General features: G+C 32.8%; 6 protein-coding genes across 8 annotated transcripts; 4 read left to right on the top strand and 2 right to left on the bottom strand.

Moving 5' to 3' along the window:
* Positions 1–1,713: 1,713 nt before the first annotated feature.
* On the bottom strand, positions 1,714–3,363 carry LOC111680302 (enoyl-[acyl-carrier-protein] reductase, mitochondrial). The gene is made up of 2 exons (XM_023441939.2): positions 3,029–3,363; positions 1,714–2,965 (listed from the first exon to the last, which is right to left on the bottom strand). Exons 1-2 carry the CDS (start codon positions 3,267–3,269, stop codon positions 2,106–2,108), a joined length of 1,101 nt encoding a protein of 366 aa, XP_023297707.2. The 5' UTR covers positions 3,270–3,363; the 3' UTR covers positions 1,714–2,105.
* A 425-nt stretch (positions 3,364–3,788) lies between these two features.
* Positions 3,789–5,267, top strand: LOC111680326 (60S ribosomal protein L15). Its single transcript, XM_023441960.2, has 3 exons — positions 3,789–3,925; positions 4,305–4,626; positions 4,881–5,267. The coding sequence occupies exons 2-3, from the start codon at positions 4,318–4,320 to the stop codon at positions 5,184–5,186; spliced, it is 615 nt and encodes a 204-aa protein (XP_023297728.1). The 5' UTR covers positions 3,789–3,925; positions 4,305–4,317; the 3' UTR covers positions 5,187–5,267.
* Positions 5,268–6,662: 1,395 nt separating this feature from the next.
* On the top strand, positions 6,663–7,963 carry LOC111680313 (enoyl-[acyl-carrier-protein] reductase, mitochondrial-like). Its single transcript, XM_023441950.2, has 2 exons — positions 6,663–6,915; positions 6,978–7,963. Exons 1-2 carry the CDS (start codon positions 6,702–6,704, stop codon positions 7,850–7,852), a joined length of 1,089 nt encoding a protein of 362 aa, XP_023297718.2. The 5' UTR covers positions 6,663–6,701; the 3' UTR covers positions 7,853–7,963.
* Positions 7,948–14,590, bottom strand: LOC111680299 (rac GTPase-activating protein 1). 3 transcript variants are annotated; one of them, XM_046955439.1, is made up of 4 exons: positions 14,450–14,590; positions 10,968–12,325; positions 10,104–10,903; positions 7,948–8,420 (listed from the first exon to the last, which is right to left on the bottom strand). In XM_046955439.1, the coding sequence occupies exons 2-4, from the start codon at positions 11,951–11,953 to the stop codon at positions 8,374–8,376; spliced, it is 1,833 nt and encodes a 610-aa protein (XP_046811395.1). In that variant the 5' UTR covers positions 11,954–12,325; positions 14,450–14,590; the 3' UTR covers positions 7,948–8,373. The 3 variants fall into 3 exon arrangements, with proteins under 3 accessions (XP_046811395.1, XP_046811396.1, XP_023297705.2); XM_046955440.1 differs by lacking the exon at positions 14,450–14,590 and adding an exon at positions 12,506–12,652; XM_023441937.2 differs by lacking the exon at positions 14,450–14,590 and having other exon boundaries at positions 10,968–12,338.
* LOC111680300 (enoyl-CoA hydratase, mitochondrial-like) lies at positions 12,649–14,703 on the top strand. The gene is made up of 4 exons (XM_023441938.2): positions 12,649–12,679; positions 12,794–12,913; positions 13,688–14,406; positions 14,472–14,703. Exons 2-4 carry the CDS (start codon positions 12,814–12,816, stop codon positions 14,535–14,537), a joined length of 885 nt encoding a protein of 294 aa, XP_023297706.1. The 5' UTR covers positions 12,649–12,679; positions 12,794–12,813; the 3' UTR covers positions 14,538–14,703.
* Positions 14,704–15,616: 913 nt separating this feature from the next.
* LOC111680306 (probable enoyl-CoA hydratase, mitochondrial) lies at positions 15,617–16,913 on the top strand. Its single transcript, XM_023441943.2, has 3 exons — positions 15,617–15,859; positions 15,998–16,719; positions 16,788–16,913. Exons 1-3 carry the CDS (start codon positions 15,772–15,774, stop codon positions 16,851–16,853), a joined length of 876 nt encoding a protein of 291 aa, XP_023297711.2. The 5' UTR covers positions 15,617–15,771; the 3' UTR covers positions 16,854–16,913.
* The last annotated feature ends 1,308 nt before the right edge of the window (positions 16,914–18,221 follow it).

Raw genomic sequence — 18,221 nt, forward strand, 5'->3', positions numbered from 1 at the left:
CTATAGAATAGTCTATAGTCTGAACTATAGAATAGTCCACAGTCTGGACTATAGAATAGTCTAAAGTCTGGACTATAGAATAGTCCACAGTCTAAACTATAGACAATACCATGGACTAGTATATCAACTAAACCATTGAATAGTTAGTGATTTGATCGGATTATGTTCTATTTGATAGTAATGGAACTACAATCAAAGTATCAGATCAATAACTTAAAAAAATAGTTGTCCAACTAAAAGTCCTACAACTTTTAGCATTTCATAGTTAGTTCCAATTTCACCTGCGTGTTTTAACACTGCAAGTGTAAAATAGCCATAAATTGTTCTCCAACAATACTGACAAAAGGTCTTTAAAAGCTATTTTCTATAATTTACATAAAAATGCAATTACAAGTGCTAAACACTTTAAAGAAATCGTGCAAGTGGACACTTTTGCACAAGTTAGGGAAAAAACTTAAAAAAAAACAACACAGCACCTGAATAATAATGAATAGTATTTTCTATTAGACCTTATATTATACAGCTCCTTACACTTTGTTATTAATACAAATATTTAGTCAATTAAATAGCGTGAGAACTTTTTAGTATATTGATTGATTTGTTTGTATATATACTACAATATGCTTAAAGCTATTACAAATCCCGTACAGAACTTCCCCCGCAATTGTTTTTTAGTGTTTTTTTTTGTGTTTTTTAAAGTAAACGTGTGAACTAGGGATTTCAATAGCAAATGTTAACTGAAGGCCATAACACTACTATAGCTCTTAGTCTTATATCGTGAATTTAAAATAAAGGAAGAGTTTATAGTCTAGTTTATAGTTTAGTCCATAGATTAGGCTATAGTCGTGTTTATAGTCTAGTTTATAGTCTAGTCTATAGTCAAGTCTATAGTCTAATCTATATTCAAGTTTGTAATCTAGTTTACAGTCAAGTCTACATTCTAGTCAATAGACTACTTTAAAGTTTAGTCTACAGTCCTGTAAATAGTCTAGTCTATAGCCTAGTCAATACTAGACTATAGTTTAGTACTTAGTCTATACTATAGTTTAGTACTTAGTCTATACTAGACTATAGTTTAGTACTTAGTCAATACTAGACTATAGTTTAGTACTTAGTCTCTACTAGACTATAGATTAGTATTTAGTCTGTACTAGACTATAGTCTTAACTAAACTCTAGCCTATATTCTGATCTATTCTATAGTTTAGTTTATACTCCAATGTATGCTACAAACTTGACTATAGTTAAGTCTATAATCTAGTCTTTAGTCAAGTTAGTTATTAGTATTAGTATAGTCTACAGTCTAGTCTATAGTCAAGTATATAGTCTAGTCAATGTTGTTGTTGTAACAGGTTGGCCTTAACTGGATATTCTTCCCTGGGGAAAAAAAAACTCCTGGTTGATACAGCTGTTGCTGTGTTGACAATCTTTGAACGATTAAGAATCGTGTAGTTCCGCAGCGGAGATCCAAATGTCTAAAGCCTAGTCTGGTCTATAGTCTGTAGTATAGTCTATAGTCTAGTCTATAGCACATAGTCCATTCTCTAGTCGCGTTCATTATACAGACTAGTATGTAGTCTAGTCTACGGTTTAGTCTAAAGTCAAATCTATAGTCTACACTCAAGTCTATAGCCTATTCTATAGTCCATAATCCATTTTATAGTCGCGTCCAAATTTTATACAAAAATTTACCCAGAATTTGTAATACATACCGTTAACTTTCTTTATATTTTGCTTTTTTTATTTCGATTTTTTTAGAAATCCTCCCCATTGTACTTCTATACACATTTATTTGGGGTAGTTTCAAGTGTCGAAAGTTCTTGTGCAGTGAAGTTTTCGACTGCTTAAAGTTGTGGGACAATAAATTTGTGTTTTTTAAGCTAATTAAAAAGGAAAAATAGTTAATATATACAAAAGATAATGATATAGTTTTGAGGTTAGGATATCATTATGTTACAGATTAAATAAAGGGGTTGAAAATTGTAAGAGAAAAGTAAGACACATACTACAAATATTTATATAAATTTAATATTTGGTAATGTTATATCGAATATTAGCATATATTTTGAAAACATATGCATTTAAATGACAATCCCCTAGTTTGACTTAATCCTGCATTTTAAGTATATACTTCTTGCCCGTAAAACCCTTAAAATTTAAAGCAGCTGCAGCGGCATCTTTAAATTTCTCCATAGGCACCAATTCATGTACGGGGGCAACAAATTTCTGCTGTTCCATTAGATCACATAATTCTCTAAACATTTCGGTACGTTCGGGTGAATGAGGGTTTTCCTTGGTCCATCTAGTCATCCAGAAACCACGAAAAGCTAAATCTTTAAAAATCAAAGCAGCTGTAGCAGCTATAACCGGTTCACGTGACATGCCACCATATGTTACCATTACACCTTTATCGGCCAAATGGCGGGTGACCTCAGTGGCACTTTTGCCACCTACACAATTAAAGGCCAGTTTAGGTTTGGGCAGTTTACCTTCTTTAAATAAGGTGCAAGTGCGTATTTCTTCTTCGGTTAGAATTTCCGTAGCACCCAAGGATTTAAGATAAGATTTTAATGGTTCTATATCTGGTCGAGATCTTACCACACCCACCGATTTTAAGCCCCAAGCTTTGCACAATTGATGTACTGCTTGTCCCACAGCACTATTGGCACCATTTTGTATGACACAGTCACCGGGAGAAAGTTTAACGAAATCTTTAAGCATGCGATAAGCAGTACAGGGATTTACGGTTATAGTGGCTGCTTCAGCCAAACCAATTTTATTTGATACGGGCATTAATTGCTCTTCGGAGAAAACAGCATGTGTAGTCCAGGTACCAATGCCGGTAACATATGGAACTACACGCTGGCCTTTCGATAAACTCTTAACATCAGCTCCCACTTCCAAAATCTCGGCTACACACTCATTACCGGCCACAGCAGGAAATTTAGGTTTTACCGGATATTTACCTATAAAATTAAAACAAGACATTAAAAATTTTACTTTTTATATTTTAAAAGTAAATTTTTTACCTTGTATGGTATTTATATCGGCTGGGTTAATAGGAGCCGCCAATATTTTCACCAGCACTTGTTTATTTTGTGGCTTTTCTAGCTGTTGCTCCACCAATTGCAAAACATCAGCCGGCTCACCATGTTGGTTATACTTAATGGATTTAGCTAAAATAGACATTTGCCGTAAGCCCTTTAATGCATTAAGGCTTGTTGAGGCATTAAGGGTTCCTTTTAACTGTTGTAAATGTTTAAATAACATAATGGTTGCCTATGATTTTTAGTTAATTTTAATTATTACAATAATTGTTATGAAATAATTCGTAAAAAAACTGTTTAATTAAACAGCTGTTTTCTGTTTATATGTTTTTTTAAGTGATGCCAGATAAAGACATGAACTAAAAGATGCCACAGAAAAAAGTGTCGCTTGAAAATTGATATTGCCAGCTGAAAGTCAAATATTGCCACTTAAATTTATTAAAATAAAAATTTAACTTAATTCAGCTATTATATCTAAATAATTCATATTATAAATAATAGCTATTATATCTAAATAATACATATATTACATGTTTAGAAAATTTCATAGAAAATAATTAAAAAATTGTGTAAAATACATTTATAAAATAGGTTCATATAAATTCTGATACTGTTCTGCACAAGAATAAATATTTGTCAAAATGTTGCTAAAGGTTCACTTTAAAAAGGCGTTTAAGAAAAAATATACATTAAATTATACTTAAAAAGTTATTGCCATAACTAAAATGTTTTTCATAATGTTTTATACTGGCAGTACCTTCAGGCACGCTTCGACTGTCTGGCATCTCTTTACTAGTTGACATTTTGAAATTTAACTGCAGCCAACTTCACTTATTTCCTTCTAACATCATTTCTTTTGGAATTTGCATCTCGTGGAAGGTAGGTGTTTTTTTTCGACAAATGGTAGTGGAAAATAAAAAAATTAAAGTGAAAAATATAAGAAAATAAATTACACGTGATGATATATATACTGGCCTTGCACCATTCTGAAGCTTTCACCAAAAGCATCTTTAGTGTTGATACGGCAGAACTGATCAAAAAAGAATAAAAAAAACCAATTTTAGTGAAAAATTTTACGTTGATTTGTGTGAAAAACAATGATAATTAATTAACATTTTAATTTTAGAAGCCATTCCAATACCATACACAAAACAAACAATCACAAAAATGTCTATTCTCCATGAATTATATTCGCGGATAGACCGATGATGTGACAGTTATTTAAAAACAAATAACATTTACTTGAATTTGTTACTAGGTCTATCTTCAACATGGGTGCCTACCGTTATATGCAGGAATTGTACAGGAAGAAGCAAAGTGATGTTATGCGTTACTTGCTTCGCATCCGCGTATGGCAATACCGTCAATTGACCAAGTTGCACCGCTCTCCCAGACCCACCCGTCCCGATAAGGCTCGTCGTTTGGGTTACAAAGCCAAACAAGGTTTCGTCATCTACAGAATCCGTGTACGTCGCGGTGGTCGCAAACGTCCCGTACCCAAGGGTTGCACTTATGGCAAGCCCAAGAGTCATGGTGTCAACGAATTGAAACCATACCGTGGTTTGCAATCCATTGCTGAGGTAAGAATCTTTTATTTAATTTTTTTTTTTATAATAAAACCCTTGGTTAACCTAAACCTTTAGTTTAACCTTGTAACAAAACTAAAAATAGAACCACATGTTATGATGCTAACTTTCTGCTATGTGAGAATAAATAATGTTGACCCACATATCCTTCCTTAGATGTCTGATTGCACGTTTTCTTCAAAGAATCTTGCATGAATAATTCTATGTTTTCTTAAAATACTAATAAAATGTTTATTTTCTTCTTCTAGGAACGTGTTGGCCGCAGATTGGGAGGTTTACGTGTATTGAACTCCTACTGGGTTGCTCAAGATGCTTCCTACAAATACTTCGAAGTCATCTTGGTCGATACCCATCACAATGCCATCCGTCGTGATCCCAAGATCAACTGGATCTGCAAACACGTTCACAAACATCGTGAACTTCGTGGTTTGACCTCCGCCGGCAAGAGCTCCCGTGGTATTGGCAAGGGTTACAGATACTCTCAAACTATTGGTGGTTCTCGTCGTGCTGCCTGGAAGCGCAAGAACCGTTTGCACATGCACAGAAAACGTTAAGATGTTTAGATTTTTTTAGCGTTTTGACAATGATAAGAGTTCTGAATAAAAAACAGTTATTTTATAAATATCTAACAGAAATTTTGCGAGTTTTTCTTCTTTTATGATGGGTGGTATAGTAGTGGGATAATAGTTCAACCTATTGTATATTTAAGACTGTTCTATAGCCCAGAATGTAGTCTATTCTATAATCCAGACCATAGTCTATTATATAGTGAAGACTTGTCTATTCTACAGTGAAGACTATAGTCTATAGCCCAGACTGCAGTCTATTCTATAGACCAGACTATAGTCTCTTCTATAGTCTATTCTATAGTGAAGACTATAGTCTGTAGTCCAGACTATAGTCTATTCTATAATCCAGACTATAGTCTATTTTATAATCCAGACTATAGTCTATTTTATAATCTAGACTATAGTTTATTCTATAGTCCAGACTATAGTCTATTCTATAGTCCAGACTATAGTCTATTCTATAGTCCAGACTATAGTCTATTCTATAGTCCAGACTATAGTCTATTCTATAGTCCCGACTATAGTCTATTCTATAGTCCAGACTATAGTCTATTCTATAGTCTATTCTATAGTCCATACTATAGTCTATTTTATAGTCCAGACTATAGTCTATTCTACAGTCTATACTATAGTCTATACTATAGTGCAGACTATAGTCTATTCTATAGTCCAAACAATACTCTATTCTATAGTCTATTCTAAAATCCAGCCTATTGTCTATTCTATAATCCAGACTATAGTCTATTCTATAGTGAAGACTATAGTCTATTCTATAGTCCAGACTATAGTCTATTCTATAGTCCAGACTATAGTCTATTCTATAGTCCAGACTATAGTCTATTATATAGTCCAGACTATAGTCTATTCTATATTCCAGACTGTAGTCTATTCTATAGTTCAGACTATAGTCTATTCGATAGTTCATACTATAGTCTATTCTATAGTCCATACTATAGTCTATTTTATAGTCCAGGCTATAGTCTATTCTACAGTCCATACTATAGTCTATTTTTTAGTCCAGACTATATTCTATAGTCCAGACTGTAGTCTATTCTATAGTCCAGACTATTCTATAGTCCAGACTATTCTATAGTCCAGACTATAGTCTATTCTATAGTCCAGACTATAATCTATTCTATAGTCCAGACTATAGTCTATTCTATAGTCCAGACTATAGTCTATTCTATAGTCCAGACTATAGTCTATTCTATAGTCCAGACTATAGTCTATTCTATAGTCCAGACTATAGTCCAGATTATAGTCTATTCTATAGTCCAGACTATACTCTATTCTAGAGTCCCGACTGTAGTCTATGCTATAGTCCAAACTATGGTCTATTTTATAGTCCAGAATATGATCTATTCAATAATCCAAACTCTAATCTAAACTATATAGTAAATTTGTCTCGAAAGTTTTAATTTTGAATAGGGTTGCCTGTCTTTCCTAGAATGACATTTTTAAACAAAAATAATTTATTAAAAAATTTTGTTTATCTACAAAATGTTTCTGAAAAATTTACTGAAATCTCGATCAAGTTCTTATAATTTCCCAAAACGTTTTATAAAAACTTTGTCCCTAAAGTTTAGCGGTAATGGTGAGCCATTACAGGTTTTGGAAATGGTGGAAGAAGAATTGCCCGAACCGGAGAATAACCAAGTTTTGATACGGGTATTAATGGCACCCATAAATCCCTCGGATATTAATATAATACAAGGTGTTTGAAATGCTATAGGAAGGATATAGTTAAAATATAAAATAAAGTTTCGCTTATTATAGGTAGATATCCCTTACAACCTGCTCAACTACCAGCCACAGCAGGCAATGAATTTGTGGGTGAAATAGTACAAATGGGCGATAAGGTAGAAAATTTTGCCCTAAAAGAACATGTAGTAGCTTATGAATCAGGTTTGGGTACTTGGAGCGAATATTTACTATTGAAAGCAGAACAAATTTATGCTGTACCTTATGATTTGCCCTTACCGGCAGCAGCCACCTTAACAGTCAATCCCTGTACAGCTTATCGCATGTTGAAAGATTTCATTCAACTAAAAGCGGGAGATTGTGTAATACAAAATGGCGCTAATAGTGCGGTGGGTCAAGCAGTTCATCAATTGTGTAAACATTGGGGTTTAAAATCAGTGGGAGTGATTAGAGAACGTCCTGAGCTGATAAAACTAAAACAAGATTTATTAAGACTAGGAGCTACAGAAGTTTTCACCGAGGAGGAGCTAGTAAGGACACAACTCTTTAAAAGTAATTGTTTGCCTAAGCCACGTTTGGCCTTAAATTGTGTGGGCGGTGAAAGTGCTAGTAATATAGCCAAACTTTTAGATTATCAAGGTATAATGGTAACCTATGGTGGTATGGCAAGAAAACCTATTACACTGCCTATAGGACCTTTAATTTTTAAAAAGCATATCTATCAGGGATTTTGGATTACAGAATGGGTTAAACGTAATAAAAATTCTTGGGAAAGGTCGTATATGTTAAAGGATATAATACAGTTAATGATGCGTAAAGAGTTTATAGCACCCAAACACAACTTAATACCTTTCCGACAATATAAGGCACATGCGCAGCAAGCTTTAACACTGGCCAGTAAAACGAATACGAAATTTATATTTGATATGAGAGAAAATGAATGTAATTAGAATAAAAAACAAATTCAAAATTCTTTTAAAATACAAGAAACGACAAAAAATTATTTAATAATTATAAATTGCCCGAATTAATTGTATTTTATTTAGAAAAAAATAAATCAAAAATTCAGTTATTTATTTTATAAAAAAATGTATAATTAAAGAAAGTTTAGCATAAATCCTTTACAATAAAAGAAAATTAAAACAATATTTCAAAAATGTTTCTTACAAAACCCTTTAGACCAACAAAACTTTCATAGGATCTATGGCATAGATAAATGAGAATAAGGTGTGTATAATAAATTGAAAAAAAAAAAATGTTAGTTCAGTATAAAAAATAAACAAAATTAGCCAAAAAAATAAGTGTAATACATTCTTAACAAATAAGTTGTTGCGATTAATAAACAAATATATAATAATATAATACTATATTCTGTTAATTGTTGTAACTAAACTGTTATAAATTCCTTAAGATATAAATTTAAGTCATGTTAAAGAGATGTTTTTCTATGATCCAGTTGTTAAAGGCAGGATTAATCATAAAATTTACGTTTCTTAAGAGTGGATTTCATAGGAGTAGCTAAAAAGATACAAAGGAAAAGGAAATTATTTATTAAAATTTTAGGTTATTTTATAAAAGTTATATTATACAGTCCAAACTATAGACTTCTTTAGTCTAGACTATTCAATATATATAATCGAGACTATAGTTTATTCTATATTCCAGACTATAGTCTATTCTATAGTCCAGACTATAGTCTATTCTATAATCCAGGCTATAGATTATTCTATAGTCCAGACTATAGATTATTCTATAGTCCAGACTATAGTCTATTCTATAGTCTATAGTCTATTCTATAGTCCAGACTAGAGTCTATTTTATAGTCCAGTCTATAGTATATTTTATAGTCCAGTCTATAGACTATTTTATAGTCCAGACTATAGTCTATTCTATAGTCCAGACTATAGTATATTCTATTATCCAGTCTATACTATATTCTATAATCTATAGTCTAGTCTATAGTCTAGTCTATAGTCTATTCTATAGTCCAGTCTATAGTCTATTTTATAGTCCAGTCTATAGTCTATTCTATAGTCCAGACTATAGTCTATTCTATAGTCCAGACTATAGTCTATTCCATAGTCCAGACTATAGTCTATTCTATAGTCCAGACTATAGTCTATTCTATAGTCCAGACAATAGTCTATTTTATAGTCCAGACTATAGTATATACTATAGTCCAGACTATAGTATATTCTATTCTATAGTCCAGACTATAGTCTATTCTATAGTCCAGACTATAGTCTATTCTATAGTCCAGACTATAGTCTATTCTATAGTCCAGACTATAGTCTATTCTATAATCCAGACTACAGTCTATTCTATAGTCCAGACTTTAGTCTATTCTATAGTCTATACTTTAGTCTATTCTATATTCCAGACTTTAGTCTATTCTATAGTCTAGACTTTAGTCTATTCTATAGTCTAGACTTTAGTCTATTCTATAGTCCACACTATAGTCTATTCTATAGTGCAGACTATAGACTATTCTATTGACCAGACTATAGCCTATTATATAGTGCAGACCATAGTCTATTCTCTAGTCCAGACTATAGTTTATTCTATAGTTCAGAATTCTATAGTCTATTCTATAGTCCAGACTATAGTCTATTCTATAGTCCAGACTATAGTATATTCTATAGTCCAGACTACAGTCTATTCTATAGTCCAGACTTTAGTCTATTCTATAGTCCAGACTTTAGTCTATTCTATAGTCCAGACTTTAGTCTATTCTATATTCCAGACCTTAGTCTATTCTATAGTCCAGACTTTAGTCTATTCTTTAGTCCACACTATAGTCTATTCTATAGTGCAGACTATAGTTTATTCTATTGACCAGACTATAGTTTATTCTATAGTCCAGACTATAGTATATTCTATAGTTCAGACTATAGTATATTCTATAGTCCAGACTATAGTCAATTCTATAATCCGGACTATAGTCTATTCCATAGTGCAGACTGCAGTCTATTCTATAGTGCAGACTACGGTCTATTCTATAATCCACTCTAAGTCTATATTATAGTCTAGGCTATAGTCCACACTATAGTCTATTCTATAATCTACACTATATTCTATAGTCTAGTCTTTAGTATTCTACAATCCAAAGAAAAGTCTATTCTATCGTTCTGACTACAGCCTATTCTATTATAGAAAATTTCAGTATTTATAGTAAAAATCATTAACTAAAAATCAACTCACCATATAATGAAAACACCGTATCCTTATTATGACTTGGTGTTCGTGTTAAAGTAGAGCCACTCTGATAATTTTCCTTGGCCTCACCCAGAGAAACAAATTGTGTCCAATATTCAAAGGGTATCTTCAATAAATTCAACATTACCATATATTGAGTATAGACTTCGGTAAAGATGGCATGTTGATCGGGATCTGGTGAAGAATAACCCACTATAGTTGGACCGAAAACACGAGCAATATTATCTAAAGGCATTAAAACATCACGACACTCAGCAATACGTTGAAAATGTAAAATCAAGAAAGCTAAAGTATCACGATTTGTTTGAGGCATAGCCTCTACAGCCTTATATAGATCCTTTTGTATATCCTTTTCGGAGGGATTTTGGACGGCATTACAGAAATCTTTCCACAGACTTGTGGGTATTAAAGGTTCACGCAAAGAACGCAAGAAATCTTTAATGCAACCACAGAGAACATGGATATCAATATTGGACAATTGCGGGGGTGTTTTGCCGCGTAAGAAACGGTCTTTTAAAGCCTTAATTTCACGTTCAGAACCGGAGACACGATAAATGCCCACCTCATTGAGGCCTCTAGATTCGATTTCGTTGACACAGTGGACAATAAGGGCTGGTATTAAAGGCGCCATTGATGGGGCATAATCGCTTATGTAACCCATAAGACCTTTAAAAACTGGAGTACCGGCTGTGGGCATACACATGATGGTAAGTAAAGGACGACAGTCTGTATGACAGCGTACAGGACAATCACGGCAACGTAAGCCCACTGAACCAAAACGGATTCTAGAAGAGAGCAGAGGCATGCATTTAAACATTGTTTTTATAGAGAAGTTTTCTGAATACTTACTTCTTCTGACATTGTGTACACATTTCCGCTCTAATAAAGGTTTTACTAACAAAATTATGCAAACGTTTAAGAGTACCTGCTGAACGTAAATTGTGATTCATAGGAGAATCTATGTTATTATTAGCTGGAGTCATGGGTGGTGCGGTGGCCTCCTTAAATGGTGATTTACGTGGTGTAGAACAAGGGCCTCCACTCAAACACTCCTCTTCCTCGGGCTCATCTGTTTGATGCACAATTACCGGTACAGTTTCTATGGTTGATTCTGCACGTATGGCTCCATTGCCATCTTGTGGTATGGTCACCTTGGTGGTAGCACATATACGCTCCGCCCCCAATTCGGTATCAATAGTATGCTGTTGCAATGCCACATTACTGCGTCTGGAGGAGCGCCTGCGACCAGAGGGTGCGGCCATTTGTGCATTAGATTTGGAGTTACTCAAACGACTTCTTTTACTTCTAGGCAGAGTTCTGGCTGGACGTATGTCTAGGAAATCATCTTCCGATTGGGTTATCGACAAATCTGACAAAAAACTGCCCGTGGAATTAATATCATTACCATATTTCTCTTCCAAATGTGTATTCAATGATTTGCGCTTCCTGGGCAATGTATTTAAAAAGGCCAACTTATCTTTGGTCTCATTTTTAAGATTGTTTTCATGCTGCAACAAATCGGCCACAGCTACTATTTTCTTTTCCATTTGATCGCGTTCATATTCGGCTTCTTTACGTGCCTTACTTTCCATTTCCAGCAAACGGCGTGCATGAAACAATTTAGTTTCCAAATCTGCCATGGATTGTAGAGAAGCATCTAACTCTTTTTGTATGCGTTGAGCCTCTTGGGCTCTGGCTATGCATTCCAATTGCATTTTTTCTTGTAGCTGTAAAATCTTGAGAAATTCTTCTTCTGCTGTACCATCAATTAAAACATGGACACAGCGTCTTAGATCATCGAAGGTGGCCAATGTGGATAACGTTGTGGTGGTCATTTTGCTTTTAGTTTTTTTAGATATTTAAATAATATTTTTATGTTTAATCCATAAGATCTTTACCAAATGTACTTTATTTTACTGTTTTCTTTTAATTCTTTATGAAAATTGATGTTCTAAGTAAATTTCTTATCTTATTGTATTTTGCGCGTGTTAATCCTGTTTTTTTAAAACGCCGTTTGAAAAAAAAGGAAAAATTTTCCAGCAGCTGCGTTGTTTTTGTTTTCAAATAGAAAAAAGGAACAGAGTTGCATTTTTACGTGACAATCATAATAGAGTTGTAATTTTATAGCATTAAGCTATAAAAGTGACAGGGTTGCATTTTTAATATTAAATTTTGTTTTTCAGATGTTGTTGTTGGCTGGGGGACAGCTGAATATGCAAAAAAAATTTAATGTAAATATTATTGTGAGATAATGGAAGAGTTTTTATAATAAGAGAAATGCAGAAAAACTAATGTAAAAGCATGTACTTATGAGTAAAATATTAATTTAAATAATACAACGCTTTAAATGTCTTTTGAACAAAATATTTACACCCATATATGTATACCTTAGTGACCATTTAACATCTGTAGTAACGCTTTCATTGTGTTTTAATCGTTATCATTGTTGTTTTTGCATATTTTCTCTTTTTATTTAGTTTAATGATCATTTACTCTATTATCTTGAGTTTATTTAGCAAAAATTTTTATTCTAAAAACATTCCTTCTCCAGTGTTCGTGGCGTGAGTGTTAAATTTTTTATTATTATTAAAAGTTGTTGCTGTATAGAAGATTTTTCTTATGTTAAGTAATCAGTACATTTTAATTAACTTGTGTTTATTTCTTTCAATTTATAGTAGAAGTACATCCTAGAAATATGGCTCAAATTGCTAAAATCTTTGCTGGACGTGCCCAACAAGTCTTGCAAACTGCTGCCAAACAACCTCAATTGGCTCCACGTTTCTACTGTGCTGCTGGTAAGTTCTAGTTTAGTTTTCTATTCTACCTATTTATGGAAATTTTTATCTGTACCCCAGACTGCTAGTGAAAGATTGTAATAATTAAAAAAGCTTGCAATTTTAAAAGGAGTGTTTTTTTGCATTGATTAAAAGATAGCAGACATAATAGCAGACCCGACCGGCTTTGTTATGTTGTTGTTGTTTTTTCTATTTTCAATCATTAAGAAGACTTTATACCTCTTATAAGCGGTATACTAATGTTTATTATTACGTAATAATATAAAAAAGCATTGTCATTGTTAGTTTTATCTATTATTAAACAAAGAAACTTGCAAATTACTTTAGTTTTTCCAATATTTTAAAAGAAAATTCAATTTTTCTATAACAAAATTAACAATGTTTAGTTTATAACATTTGATACGATGTTTTTAATTGTTTTTTATGTATTTTTTGTTTGTTAAAAGATTTTATATATAAAAATTTGCATAAATTAAAGAAGCTTAATTTTAAGGGGAAAATAAAGAAAAATTCCTTTACTCAATTTGGCATCACTCTACACAAAACATCCTTAAATTTGGCAGCACTTTTCATAATGTCACAGGATTATGACAGATTACAGTAATTTTTACGCGAATACAATTAGCTCAGCTAACGACAAACGTCTAACGGCATAAAATTTCTTATAAAATGCTGGTAAACTGTATTTGTAAAAAGAATTGTTAACAAAATAATCAAATTTTACTGATTTTTAATTGATAAATCAACATATTTTATATTTTTTTGTAATTTTAGCCAACAACTTCCAATACATCAAAACTGAATTGGCTGGTGAAAAGAAAAATGTTGCTGTCATCACTTTGAACCGCCCCAAGGCCTTGAATGCCTTGTGCAATGGTTTGATTGCCGAAATCAACACCACTTTGGATAAATACGAAAAGGATGACAGCGTTGCCGCCATTGTCATTACTGGCAGCGAGAAAGCTTTCGCCGCTGGTGCTGATATCAAGGAAATGCAACCCAACACTTATGAAAAGTGCATTATGGGTAATTTCTTGAACGATTGGACCCGTGTTGCCAAATGCCAAAAACCCATTATTGCTGCCGTTAACGGTTATGCCTTGGGTGGTGGCTGTGAATTGGCCATGATGTGCGATATCATCTATGCTGGTGATAAGGCCAAATTTGGTCAACCTGAAATTGCTTTGGGTACCATTCCCGGTGCTGGTGGCACCCAACGTTTGACCCGTGTTGTAGGCAAATCTAAGGCCATGGAAATGTGCTTGACCGGTAACATGATCAATGCTGCTGAAGCCGAAAAAATGGGTTTGGTTAGCAAGGTTGTTGCTGCCGATCAATTGGTTTCGGAAGCTGTTAAATTGGGTGAGAAAATCGGCACTCACTCTCAATTGATTGTGCAATTGTGCAAGGAAGCTGTTAACACTGCCTACGAGACCACTTTACAAGAAGGTTTGAAATATGAAAGAAGAACTTTCCATGCTACTTTTGCTACTGTAAGTTTGAGTTATTAAATTTTAATCTTTTCCATTTTCTTACTTGTTTTTTTTTATAATTACAGGGTGACCGCAAGGAAGGTATGACCGCCTTTGTTGAAAAGCGTCCCGCTAAATTCAACAACAACTAAATGTTTTGTTTTTTTTTTAATTAAATGTTAAAAAAGTTCTATATTTTTATAATGTTAGTTATTTTTCCATTACCAGTAATGCATTTATAAATATTATTGCGAAAACCAAGTTTTCAGTTTTTTTAAATACGTATAAGAATAAAATTTAAAGATATTTTTCAAAGAATATGAGAAACAATTGAAGTTTTTGTTTTTAATTTAAAAACTTTTAATTTGACAGAACTGTCGACATTTTGTATATAAAATCTTAATAACCAGGGTTGTATTTAGAATGTACTATTAACTAGGGTTCTATAGTTGAAACGAAAAGTCAACTTTTCGACTTTTTACATTTATGAAAAGTCGACTTTTTGCATTTTATGAAAAGTCGACTTTTCGACTTTTTGCATTTAGTTAAAAGTCGATTTTTCGACTTTTAATATTTTATAAATAGTCGACTTTTCGACTTTTTTCTACTTTTCGACTTTTTCCGACTTTTCGACTATTTTCGACTTTTGACTTTTTTCGACTTTCCGACTTTTTCCGACCAGAGTTAAAAATTTATAAAGTTGTTAGAAGCGTAAATTTATAATGTTGCCATTTATCATTATATTATTATTATTTATTATAAATAAAAAAATTTATTTATATTTTTTCTATTTTTTGCAATTTTTTGGGTTTTTCGACTTCTTTCTATTTTCGACTTTTTCGACTTTTTCGACTTCATTCGACTTTTTCCAACTTTTTTCGACTTTTTTCGACTTTTTCCGACTTTCCGACTTTTTCTGGCTTTTCGACTTTTTTTGACTCTTTCCGACTTTTCGACTTTTTTCGACTTCTATTTACAAAGTCGACTTTTTGACTTTTTTCATAGACGTTAGTCGAGTTATCGACTTTTTTGGAACAAAATAGTCGACTTCGACTTTTTGATTTTTTTCGACAAAAAGTTGATTGTTCGATTATTCGAAAGTCGATTTATAGAACCCTACTATTAACATTTTTTTGATTATTTATTAAAAAGGGGGATCTTGTGAGGGGCTACAATATTAATGTTAAATTCTTATCGTAATTTATTTACTCTACATGATCACTTCAGACAAGACAAAGTTCATTTCAAAACAAATATTTGCATTAAAATAATCCAAAACAATTTAAGATTTCTTCAATTATCGCACACATTATTTGGTCCATTTTTAATTCATAACATAGCTAATGCTTGTTGCAGTTGTTTCCGTTTTGCATTTTACAGTAAAATATGACTGAAATTTCAAAAATATTTGCCGGTTGTGTTCAACAGGTCTTAAGAACTGGTACGAGAATAACTGCTGGCCGATCATATTGCAGTAAGTTTTTAAGTCTACTCATAAACTAGAATAGACTATATATAATTCTATAATCTAGTCTAGGATCTAAAATCTTGTTTTAAGTTTGGATTATAACTTAATTTTCAATAATTCCCAAATATTTCTGAAAAATCTCAGCCTTCTCCGATCTTCACTACCTCAAAACGCAATTGGTGGGCGAAAAGAAAAATGTTGCTCTTATAACACTGAATCGTCCCAAGGCCTTGAATGCTTTGTGCAATGGTTTAATGTGTGAACTGAACTCCGCTTTGGATAATTACGAAAAAGATGAGAACATAGCTACTTTAATAATTACCGGCAGTGAAAAAGCCTTTGCTGCTGGTGCTGATATCAAAGAAATGGAATATAATATTTATGATAAGCTAATCATGAACGTCAGTGCCAGTGATTGGACGCGTATAGCCAAATGCCAAAAACCCCTTATAGCTGCTGTTAATGGTTATGCCTTAGGAGGTGGTTGTGAATTGGCCATGATGTGTGACATTATTTATGCGGGTCATAAGGCTAAATTTGGCCAACCGGAAATAGCTTTAGGTACTATACCCGGTGCTGGAGGTACACAACGTTTGACACGTGTTATCGGCAAATCCAAAGCAATGGAAATGTGTTTAACGGGTAATATGATAAGTGCCGAGGAAGCGGAGAGACGAGGCCTGGTAAGTAAGGTAGTGCCGGCTGATAAACTTTTGGATGAAGCTATTAAAGTGGGTGAAAAAATTGCCAGTTATTCTCAGTTAACCGTACAGTTGTGTAAGGATGCTATTAATATGGCTTATGAATCTAATTTGCACGAGGGTTTAAAATTTGAAAAAAGAATTCATCATGCTACTTTTGCAACGGTAAGTTTAGAGTTTATTTGGGGTTTAAATTTGATTAATTTATTTATGTACATTTATTTTAATTTTAGCAAGATATCCGGGAAGGTATGGCAGCTTTTGTCGAAAAACGTCCAGCTAAATTTAAAAACAAATAAAATATTTTTTTTTAAGTTGTTCATAATAAGATGAATATTTCGGTAAATTAACATAAAAAATCTTGTTTTTTTTTTTAAAGATTATACTCGAGGCAACAAACCGGAGTATAGAAAAGACTATAGTCTGGATTATATATAAGACTACAGACTGGACTGTATATTAGACTGTAGGGTAGACAATAGTATAGACTAGACTTTAGACTATTGTATAGAATTGACTATAGACTAGACTATCGGCTAGACTATAGACTAGATTATAGGCTATATTATAGAATACACTATAGACTAAACTATAGACTACACTATAGACTATACTATAGACTAGACTATAGACTATACTATAGACTAGACTATAGACTAGACTATAGACTATACTATAGACTAGACTATAGACTAGACTATAGACTATACTATAGACTAGACTATAGACTATACTATAGACTAGACTATAGACTACACTATAGACTACACTATAGACTAGACTATAGACTAGACTATAGACTAGACTATAGACTAGACTATAGACTAGACTATAGACTAGACTATAGACTAGACTATAGACTAGACTATAGACTAGACTATAGACTAGACTATAGACTAGACTATAGACTAGACTATAGACTAGACTATAGACTAGACTATAGACTAGACTATAGACTAGACTATAGACTAGACTATAGACTAGACTATAGACTAGACTATAGGACTAGACTATAGACTAGACTATAGACTAGACTATAGACTAGACTATAGACTAGACTATATAGACTAGACTATAGACTAGACTATAGACTAGACTATAGACTAGACTATAGACTAGACTATAGACTAGACTATAGACTAGACTATAGACTAGACTATAGACTAGACTATAGACTAGACTATAGACTAGACTATAGACTAGACTATAGACTAGACTATAGACTAGACTATAGACTAGACTATAGACTAGACTATAGACTAGACTATAGACTAGACTATAGACTAGACTATAGACTAGACTATAGACTAGACTATAGACTAGACTATAGACTAGACTATAGACTAGACTATAGACTAGACTATAGACTAGACTATAGACTAGACTATAGACTAGACTATAGACTAGACTATAGACTAGACTATAGACTAGACTATAGACTAGACTATAGACTAGACTATAGACTAGACTATAGACTAGACTATAGACTAGACTATAGACTAGACTATAGACTAGACTATAGACTAGACTATAGACTAGACTATAGACTAGACTATAGACTAGACTATAGACTAGACTATAGACTAGACTATAGACTAGACTATAGACTAGACTATAGACTAGACTATAGACTAGACTATTGACTAGACTATAGACTAGACTATAGA

Source organism: Lucilia cuprina, chromosome 6, assembly GCF_022045245.1.
Source record: "Lucilia cuprina isolate Lc7/37 chromosome 6, ASM2204524v1, whole genome shotgun sequence".
In the NCBI taxonomy this organism is placed as follows: domain Eukaryota; kingdom Metazoa; phylum Arthropoda; class Insecta; order Diptera; family Calliphoridae; genus Lucilia; species Lucilia cuprina.